General features: G+C 42.6%; 1 protein-coding gene across 1 annotated transcript; it reads left to right on the top strand.

Moving 5' to 3' along the window:
- The first annotated feature begins 1,223 nt into the window (after nt 1–1,223).
- chst3a (carbohydrate (chondroitin 6) sulfotransferase 3a) lies at nt 1,224–8,175 on the top strand. Its single transcript, XM_030440876.1, has 4 exons — nt 1,224–1,755; nt 4,348–4,507; nt 4,936–5,487; nt 6,323–8,175. The coding sequence occupies exons 2-4, from the start codon at nt 4,368–4,370 to the stop codon at nt 7,017–7,019; spliced, it is 1,389 nt and encodes a 462-aa protein (XP_030296736.1). The 5' UTR covers nt 1,224–1,755; nt 4,348–4,367; the 3' UTR covers nt 7,020–8,175.
- Nucleotides 8,176–10,848: the final 2,673 nt, after the last annotated feature.

Raw genomic sequence — 10,848 nt, 5'->3', positions numbered from 1 at the left:
GTAAACTCCGCCCATTAGCCAGCCCTGGTATCTGCATGACTTCCTTCTCAAAGACTGTGGTAGCATGTAAACAGCCTGACCATGTGTTCACTTTATTCAGTGATGGAGGTGAGAGAAAGAGAAAGAAGGGTGTAATTGTAAGGATACATTGCCAAATTGTCATGATGGCCTTTGTATCTCACCACTATATGGTTCAGTCTTGCGTATGAAGACTACTTTGCTATTCCATAAATGAGTTGAATATAATAACCTGTGTAGGTTCACCAGAAGTCATCATTTAAGTTGTAAATTAAATTTTTTTTCACTCCTAGCATGGATGGGCAGGAATATTTCTCATACCCTCTATTACATCGCAAATAGTGAATTTTGGACCTCTGTATTTCTAAATTCCTGAGATAAGGCGACACTGTTTCTATACTATGACTACAAAAGGTTCAAGATATAATGCTATCAGTAAAATCAGTGTTAAGACAGTCATAGGGGTGTATGTTTGAAATACAGTATCTATATGGTGAAAGTCAAATCCATCTGCAGTTTGACAGTCCCATCTGTGAAGTCTGATTGTCCAGGGATGAAAATGTATTAAGGCTCACTGCTCACAATTTGTGCATTTGGTTATATTGTACTGCTGACGGATAATCAATTAAAGCCCTATTTCTAAGAAAAGTTGATTTATGAGTCTGATTCCCAACTCGTCAAATATTGACATATAATAATGGTGGCCGACCCGTTTTACAACCCCACAGTGTGAGTATTTGATGGGAATGTGACTCAAAAATCAACCTTTCTTACAGATAGGAGCTTTAAAGTGGAATATGAGGGTAACAAATAACAAATAAACTGAGAGTGTTTGCAGTTGAATTAGTGCCGTAATTATCTTGTGTTCTGTTTATTTGTGTCTTGCCAACACAACTATCATTTTAATGAAGTCTTTATGAAGATGAATGGAAATGAAGGCTGTCCAGAGCAGATTATGTGACTTCTTGTCCTTCAGCCTACTTTCCCTTCAGGGCACAAATAAACCTGAGCTTATCTTTATGACAGTAATCCCTAGATCAACAGCCATCTGCATTCACAACATGCAATTCAATTGTCTTTCTCTAAACCGAGGCTGAGTCTCCACAGTGGCATGGACTCTGTAGGCTCTGGAGGCACTTCCGTAAACAAGGGGGGTCTTTATACTTTAAATTGCAGGGTAGCCTGTTTTGGGATCACGTGACCTCGCCAGCACAGGATGTCCCACGCAGGAGCGAGCGGTGACGCGGAGCGTGGCTGCAGTCACACAGCCCGCTCTGCAGTGTGCTCCGACACATGGTGGGAAAAGTTGGAGACAAAGTTCTGAAGTTTGAACGAAAAAAGTCACTTTCAGGGAAGTTGGTGCGCCTTTCTGTGACTCTGCGACTACTTCTGTGACACAGCTTTCACTTCTTCTTCTTCTTTTAATTTTTTTAAAAAAATGTTTTGCTTAATAGCCAATTCTATCAATTAAAGAAAACATTTTTTTTTTATCAATTTCCGTTTTGCTCTCCTTCATGTGTGAGCCCGTCGTCCGAGCCTCCGCGCTGCCTCTCATTCATCCGGCGGAGGAGACGAGCCCGCGTCCGAGGGCACAATGAAGCAGTGTGTCCTTGTCCGAGACAATGCAGCAGCAGCAGCGGCGGCGGCAAGATGCTACGAGGGGACGACACTGTTTCTCACCGGACCGGGGGACGCTTCTTTTTGTCGCTCGATTGCAGAGAGAGAGACCAGCTAAAGGTTTGTGACATCCGCCACCCGAGACATCTCCGCATCGTGTGTATTTCTGGCAGGAAATGACTCAAAGCTGGGAAAAAACAACAACCGTGTGGATCCACCGGCAGCTTGTAAACATCCTGCTGCCATGCGCGTAAAACCTTAAACATGACGATTGATGATAAAGTCCGCCGCTGCTTCCACCGTTTCAGCCGATGGGTGATTGATGCGTACGCGTTTTGTTTTTTTTCCTCATGTGATCGCAGGTATAAAAGATGATTGTGCAAATATGGAGGCTGTGTGTGCCGGGTAGTGATCAATAAGTCTATCTGTTATAGATGTGAGATGCTCGGATAACCATTTTCCCGATTTAATTTTGAGTGTTTGAAAGCATCATCTCAGTGCAGCAGAGATTAATAGTGTGCAGGAGTACTCATCAGTGTGTATTCATTCTGGTGGTGGTGGGAATGTTGGAAAAAACGCTACTGAATTGGAAGCCCCCTCCCCCCTTAAATGACTACTAGAGTATAAAAAGGGAACCACACACACACACACACACACACAGAGGGGGTAGTTTGCTTTATTTCCAAACGGCACCTAGTATGTCCAAACTGAAATCAATCAATCACGTGGGAATGGCAGACAGCACCTACACAAATCATAATGCTTCTCAATATTTGCCTATAAGAGTTAATTGTTTACACCCCTGGATGAGCAGCAAAGCCTTCAGTGGGGATTCAGCTCTCGGCGTCTCTGTGAGATGCTGCTCGAGGCTTTTGAAGGCAGCCATTAATGTAATTTGTAGTGAGATGATAAACAGAGTGATGTGTGTTTCTGCTTGAGCAGATAGTCAGATTTGCCAAACGCTCCAGTGACTCTTGAATATGTAAAAGTGCTCAGCTCAAGCGCCTGAGCCTGACAGTTTGACGGCTATGGCATATTAAGCTCAGATAATTGGGTGATATTTACTTACAGAGCACACAATCACTCCACAACGGCTTGGAAACGGTGTCTTTTTCCCCTTAATGATATGCTTTGTAGAAATTATTCACTCTCCTGACAGGTCCAAATGGTATGTGTGTGTGTGTGTGTGTTTGTGTGGTTCGGGAGGGGGGTTACTGTGCTCAGTAACATAAAAAAAATAAAAAAAATGTCCATAGGCAATTCATTCTAAATTAGGAAATTGGTTGTAATTAAGAATTTCAAATGAAATCCAATGTCAGAATGGTTGAGTTGTTCAAAAGAGGAACATTGTGTGCTCGTATGGCTACATAACTGTGGGTTGTCTTCCTAACTCAATAAATAGCTTGAATAGCTTTTAAACATGTCAGGGTAACACAATACTCCCATAGGATGGGAGGATATCACAACCGCTAATGGCACCAGATTTGGTTATGATACTAACCTGACGTGCCCTGTTCATGTAACTCTTGGCATGTCGAGGCTTGAGTCCATGAATATAACCCAAGGTGCTGAAACTTCGACAAAAACTCACTTTTTTGTTGCTGAAAGAGTTTCATGCTGAAGAGAAGGGGGTGTTGAGTGTCCTCTGACTCAGTGCCATGTGGAAGTGTTCCAGGGTTTTTCAGGCTTTGAAAGTCTCTCCTGTTTACATTAAGCCCCTCTCGCCCTCTCTCATGCGTCTTCTTCTTCACCCACACCCATGACCCCTGCCCTACGGTGTTTTTCTTCAGTTCTGAGAAATGAGGAAAACAAGTTTACAAAACCTGTGTGTTTCTCAATTGCTGAACATTTGTGATCTCGGATCAACTGTAACCGTGAGGTGCATAGCTGCAGGTTGTGCTGATATGATAAAAACACTCACTAAACTTAGATTTGTTTCTTGAAGGTAAGATGGGAGTTTAATTAATAACTCTTAAGTGTCTCTCCCATTTTTTTTATGATGCTTTTTGTCATAAACATAAAACAAGACGAGACATTGCTGTTGAGTGATTTCATGGTAGTGCTGGACATACATTTTTCAAGGCCTCTTAAACTCCTTTTCACACTGGACAAAAAACCCCACCAACACCCGCAAACATCTCGCTTTTGTCTTCAGTGTGCGTCATTTGACTCCACAATAGTCACTGGTATCTGGCTATGATTGGCTTAGATGAAAACACACACCTGAGTGAACACCTTAACTTTTTTTCCCCTCTGCGCATGTGCAACTTTCAACAGAGATGAGAAAAGACAAGATATCTCACTTCTTAGCAACTTCCATTATCAGCTCTGAAAAAAACAACTTTTTTACAAAGACTTTTTAAAACAGGTTTAATGTCTTCTGGATGTATTCTGTCTGCTACTTCCTATGGTTCCCTGCTTCTATGGTGCATTTGTGATGATAAATGTGGAACACAAGGGGAAACAATTACGAACACAAAGGCAAACATGCCTAATGACAATGTAAAAAAGTCAAAGCCTACTTTTAGCTTAGTTAAATAAATGTGCTAATACACCATTATTTTGGTGTAAAAGTGATAATATTCAGCATTGTACTTTATTTGCCAATCCTCTTCACCCAGTCAAGCGTTCTCTTGGTGTTATAAACCAGGAATGACATCTATTTTGTTTACACTGTTTATTGTCTTTACTAATGTACCTTTCTTATTGCAGAATGAAGCTTTAGCCTCTGCATGACAAGCTATGACCAACGCTCAACCCTAGATGTCCAACTACAAAGCCAGGACTCAAGAATGAAGACCAAATATGCAATTGTCTTCATCTGTATCGTGGCCCTGGTCATCATCGAGAAGGAAAGCAACATCATATCAAGGTAAGAGAACTCATCTCATCTCTTTCTGTCGTCGACGCTCATTTTCCATCTTGGCTTTCGTTGTGGCTTTTTAATCAATGTACATTAGGGAAGAAGACTCATCAATATCTTTTTTAAATTGAGTCCAGACTATTTCTTAGACATGAGCAATGGTTTTCATAGTAGTTTCCAGTATTTATGCTAAGCCATGCTAACCAGCTGCTTGCTGTAGCTGTGACTGCAACCCACAGACACAATAGTGGTATTGATCTTCTCACTTAACTCTCAGAAAGAAAGCAAACCTCGTTTTACAACACGTCAAACAGTAATTGAGACCAAGGATGTGATTCTCTGGATTTCCTGTCAAACTTACAGTGGCTTCATTAAATCTTAGATACCGCCACTCTTTTATCTGTTGTTAATTGATGTGAGCCTCTGTGTCTCATCAGGGTCTCTGATAAGCTGATCCAGAGGCAGACGCCACAGCAGACCCTGCAGACCCCACTGGATTATGGCATCGCGACACAAAATGGCTCCCTGATGATGCTTAAAATGCTGCTCTCTCAACTCACTGGTACACCAGGGAATTACTCAAGTCTCTCTGCGGAGCAAGAGGAGGACGAATTAGATGATTCAGGCACGTACAGCTTTAGCGGTGGCCGTAAGCACATATTACTCCTTGCCACAACACGAACAGGTTCCTCCTTTGTGGGGGAATTTTTCAACCAGCACGGCGATAACATGTTTTACCTGTTTGAGCCCTTGTGGCACGTTGAGCGCATGCTGACCATGGCTGGAGAGGCAAACAATGGGACAGTGTTGGCAGGAATCTATCGGGAGGTTGTCCAGGGACTCTTCCTGTGTGATTTCTCTCCTCTTGAGAAGTTCATCTCTCCCCCACCTCAGGACCACGTCACCCCGGCTCTTTTCCGCAGAGAGTCTAGTTTATCGCTCTGTGAAGAACCTGTCTGCACTCCTGTTATCAAAGATGTCTTTGAGAGGTATTGTAAATTCTCTTGATACTCACTGTCACTGATCGAGCTTACAATGTTGGTTGAACCTTTAAGATGGAATTAAACAACTACTATGATACAGTTGCAAAGAGAAAGGGGCTGTTGCTTCTAACAGCATTTGTTTGGCCTCCATTTGGTACAGAGAGTTTTCCTAAATACTGCATATTGCTGTGTTTTCACTGCATGGTACGGTCAACACTTCAAGCAAGGTGAGCCATTAGTAAACGAAATGTCACTTGCGCACAAGCACTTCCTTCACAGAAACTGCATCTGTGACTGCCGATGAAAAGATCTCAAAAGAACAGAACTGTTTACCTTCCTTTGTTCCCATTGTTGAAGATGATTTCACAAACCCAGATAGCAAAACTTTACCAGCCTGAACTTGCCCAAATCTGCGCCACAGTTATCTTCCATTCTGGTATGCTAGATCTTGCCTAGACCTGACCTGGGCTCATTTTTAAATGTTGGTAGAACAGCTAAAACTAGGTGATTGGCTCCTTTTCCCAATTGTTGTAGGTGAGCTTGCCTTTCTGTTTTTATTTCAAACTCATAGTCAACTGAATGATGTCCGAGCACTTCTTGATTGGAGATGGATGGAAAACTATTACGGCCCAACGTCCAGTTCTTCAATGTGTGACAAAGCGTTGTGCTGGACCAAAAGTAGAGTGTCCCCCATGATTGTATCACTGCCAATGAGTGCTGTAGCTGACAAATACATAAATGGCAAGTCATTTATTTCAGGAACCCTAGAGGCTGGAAATAAGCCTTCACATGTTCAACTCTTTGAAAGATGTTTACCATAATTATACCTCTCTTGTCCTAGGTATCACTGTAAGACTCGTCGCTGTGGGCCGCTGAACTTGACCCTTGCGTCTGAATCCTGCCTTTCCAAGAAACACCATGCCATTAAGACTGTCCGCGTACGCCAGCTGGAAACATTGCAGCCTTTAGTGGAGGATCCCCGTCTGGATGTGAGAGTGATCCAGCTAGTCCGAGACCCAAGGGCCATCTTAGCATCCCGCATGGTGGCTTTCTCTTCCAAGTACCAGACGTGGAAGACCTGGGCACAGGATGGCCAGGTGCCTGAGGATGATGAGGAGGTGAAGAGGCTCAAAGGAAACTGTGACCACATTAGGATGTCTGCAGAGGTGGGACTGAGCCGACCTCGCTGGCTGAGGAAACGCTACATGTTGGTGCGCTACGAGGATATCGCCCGCTACCCCATGCAGAAGGCAGAGGAGATGTACAGGTTCACAGGGATACCTTTTAGTCCCCAAGCTAGAGAATGGATTCTGAGGAACACCCAGACCACACAGGAAGCCAGCGGGATTTACTCCACCCAGAAGAACTCCTCAGAGCAGGCAGAGAAATGGAGGTTTAGCATTCCCTTCACACTGGCTCAGGTAGTGCAGAGAGTGTGTGGACCTACCATGAAGCTGTTTGGGTACAAATTTGTGGATGATGAAAAGACCCTGATGAACAAGTCCATCAGCTTGCTTGAGGAGAGACTATTTCATTGATTGGGAGTTCAGAAGTGTAGCTGTGAATCTGCAAAACCCTGCAAAGGATGCAGTTGGAGCAAGGAGAAGCAACAATTGCACAGAACAAAACCAGTAAGAAAAGGTGCCACAAGACACATAACATGTTCTACTGGCGACAGTAAGATCTGTGCCATACAATAATATTCATACTCACCAATGATGTGCCTCATTGTACCAATGAAGAGCCACTTGATAAAGAGAAGTATTTATTTGCATACTGTGTTTACTGAAAAGCCTGGCATGTCCTAAGCTTTATTTTATTTAAAATGGAATAAGCATAAATGTCAAGCCTGACTTTTAAGAGACTATTATTGTCAGATTTTATCAATAGTTGATCATCGTAAGATTTTCAGGGATAAACTTAAGGGAAAGTGAAAGTGATGTATGTTTTGTTTGTGTTGTTTTGTGTGTCTGAAAGAGAGGATGTTTCTGTTCGTACGATATTGGCGTGGTGCTTGATTTTGCCTAGTTCAACCCGGTTTGTTCTTTGTTAGATCTGCACTAGATTTTCACAACAGATTCAGATTAGACCTGATGTGCTTTTATGGGACTTTACGTATTTGACTCAGGTAAAGTGAATGTAGGATTGCATTTTGTGTTGTCTTCGTGTGCTGTTTTCAGTTCTTCCCAAAAGTAAAAATACAGACTGATATTTGATGTATTTAACCAAATGCCATTTAAAGCAATTATATTGTAATGTAATTCAGGAATCGCTACAGCATACCATAAAAACAGAGGTTATGAAATACTTATATGAAATGAGTTGTGTAATGCTATAGAAAAATGATATCTTACTGTAGATGCCTACATGTGTCTTCAACATACAAGTGTTGTCAGTACCCATAACTGCAGGAACGTATTTCCCAGTGCTGCCCCCTCAACGTTAAGCCAACTGGCAGTTTGGGTGTCGTTTTACGAAGGCTTCTCAGCTCCAGCCGCTATGCCCCTTTTAATCTCAACCTGAACGTCAGAGTTGCTGATTTCAGAGTGTTTTTCACAAACACATGAACGAAATTCTTATGCAAGGAGTTGATTTAATCAATTCCATTTCAAAGAAATGAAATCAGCGGTGATGCGGAAAAACTACTACTTCATGTCAGTCTTGACTTTTTATGAATAAAAGAGTAAACTTGAAGAGCCTCACTTGTTCTTACTCTAACATATGAGTTTAAAACTAGGGCTGGCAAGTTATTTCAGGTGCATTTTTTGGTGTACTTCCAAGAAAAGCCTGTCGCAGGCCTCTAAAAAGCCCATCCAAACATTTCATCTGAAATGTAATCAAAATAATATTATTGGATGGCCTACCTGCTTGAATACCTGTACCTGCCCACCCACATGTACTCTGCCCATGCACCCCTTACACATGACCACAATCTTCCTCAAGGCCCGTCCACCTAAGCGCACATATATCACTAATGCTATATGAGCTAGTACAAGAATGGTAGAGAAAGTGCCTGCCAAGTTTCCCAGTACTAGCATGCTAGCTTGACAGCGGTAAGTACTAACGATAGTCATGTTGGTTGCTGATTGTTCATTCTTTCTGATAAAGTTAGGTGTTTTCTTACATGTGGTTGAGGCATGAGGTAGTTGGATACAGTCCCTGAGCTTGTTGTTCAGCAGCTTACTCAGTAGGATAAAGTGCACACATCAACAATTAAGAGCAGTCATGCTAACTGCAGGGCTACGTAGCATTTTGGACCAAGGTACTGTATATCCGAGCTTGTGGCGGCTATCTTGCCTGCGTTTATGTGACTTTGGCATTTAACAGCGTTGTTTATGTGTTTATTAGACTAATAAAGCCATGAGAGATCGTGGAAAGTAGCAATGAGCCATTCATGCACATTTACCAGCTGGCTAGGAAGAGAGCTACTGGGCAGTCGGTGTCTCTATAGGCAAGCGTGTTGTAGGAGTAGCTTTGAGGCTTTTGCATTTGGACATGGTCAAAGTTTTGCCTGCTTTTGCTGGTTTCTACAATCTTGAGAACTCCAGCTTTCGGATAAAACTGTCGTCAGAGAAGGTCTAGGTGTCGTCATCAAAGAACATTTGCACTCAATCAGCTCTATACAGTCCATCATATGTACATCATACAGATCTCAGTGCAGCAGACAATGAGTGTGTCAGTCTTTGTCAGTGTCTCTCTTTGTTACTGAGGGTGTCTGGAATCTCTTCAAGGCTTTTATTATCTGAACCTCCAGACGCCCGGAGTCTGCCATCATGAGTATGCAAAGTATGAAGGACGGCAAGTAACCAGGCCAGCGTACACATTAAACATTCTTATGAGACAAAGAATCAAACATGCCTTTATGATCACACATTTCTCAAGATATGACCTGTGAAAATACTCATCCTTTAAAGCTATTAGTTGTGAAATTTGAATTTGTCGTTGGTTTTGGTCACGGCTGATATATAGGACGTATGTATGCAACTGTCACTTTAAGTGAACCCCAGGTGCTGTTGCATTAACTGTCAGTCTAAATGGTGTATAAAGGTATCCACTGTGACTCCAGTTCAATGGCAGCATTGTGTTCAGCTTGGCAGGAGCACAGCTGGGACTGCCGTGGCTGAAGTAAAGGGATATGCATTAAGGGTACATATAGTAGTGGGCTTATACTAACTTAGTGTTTAAATATGAATACATTACAGCTGGGAGGCCTTGATTCGCCTTTACTCGCTACTGAAGTATTTAAGGAATACTTTGAAATACGAAGCTGAAAGTGTGGGTGTAACAGTTGGCAAAAATAATTTTGGAGTTAGTTTTACAATTATACATCTGTCATAAAGATAAACTCAGCATTTGACTAAAAAGCTGGTGGTTCAACCTTCATAGAGACTTGATGCTATTGTCAACTTGGGTTAAACATTTTCATTGTGGGGAAATGTATCAAAAAACCTCAGCTGCAAAGGTCCTTGCAATTCAAGATCAATTCTCCTTTCAAGTTTCAGCTCCTTGAGGAAAAGTCCAAGTTTATTCTGTCTATGAATTCTGTCTATTAAAGGACACACTAGGGCTGTAACGACACACGTATCAAAACCGAAATCGCGACACTCAGATGCAGAAACCTGTCTCGCGGTGTGAGAAGGCAGAATCGCAACACAAGTTCCTGTCCAGATCCAGCCCTATGAGTAACACTAAGTAGCCCCTTTCACACAGAGACGCCACATTAACACCACAGTTGGTTCACCAAATCTCCGCCGATGGTCGTTCACTCAGAGCGAAGCACCGCCGGAGTGAAGAAGAACCAGGAGAAGACGCATAAAAGCCGCAGCCGCAGTTCGCCAATTCTCCGCCGATGGTGATTCACACAGAGCGAAAGATCTCCGCCGTGAATTCACACAGAAAGCTGGCGCTGCGGCTCCTAAACAGGCGTGACGATAACGTGTACCCCCCTGTCAATCTCGCGGGACAGAGGCTGTTTTCCGAAAGTTCACCGAAGTCTGACGGTCGCGGAGATTTTTTTTTCATCACGAACACTCGGTGAGTTAAAGTTTTTTGCCGGTGACGGTGACAGATGCTGTTTTTCGGGCAGAAATGTCGCGAGGAGTCGGTAGGACAGGTAGGAGGTCGGACACTTCTCCACTACATCTGTGGTATCTTTTTCCTCATATAAGTTGCCAAAGACAGTTACAGTTACTACGTTACTTTTGTTTGGTTCTGTAACGTTGCTTTGTGGGACATTTCTGTTTATTAGTACTGGTTCAGTTTCCCAGTACTGCGCCTCTGATACTATCAGACGAGTTTCATATACAGAAGTTATTGAAATGTTACATAAATAAAATGTTTAATTTTATTCTAAAAAATTGAGGTTTG

Source organism: Sparus aurata, chromosome 15, assembly GCF_900880675.1.
Source record: "Sparus aurata chromosome 15, fSpaAur1.1, whole genome shotgun sequence".
In the NCBI taxonomy this organism is placed as follows: Eukaryota; Metazoa; Chordata; class Actinopteri; order Spariformes; family Sparidae; genus Sparus; species Sparus aurata.
Note: the sequence above shows the minus strand (reverse complement) of the source record. Positions and strands in the feature narration are given on the sequence as shown.

Excerpts from the sequence above, each read along its gene's own strand:
- chst3a (XM_030440876.1), top strand. The coding sequence starts at position 4,368 with ATGACAAGCTATGACCAACGCTCAACCCTAGATGTCCAACTACAAAGC. Across the intron at positions 4,508-4,935 it reads GAAAGCAACATCATATCAAG|GGTCTCTGATAAGCTGATCC; the intron begins GTAAGAGAACTC and ends GTGTCTCATCAG. Across the intron at positions 5,488-6,322 it reads ATCAAAGATGTCTTTGAGAG|GTATCACTGTAAGACTCGTC; the intron begins GTATTGTAAATT and ends CTCTTGTCCTAG.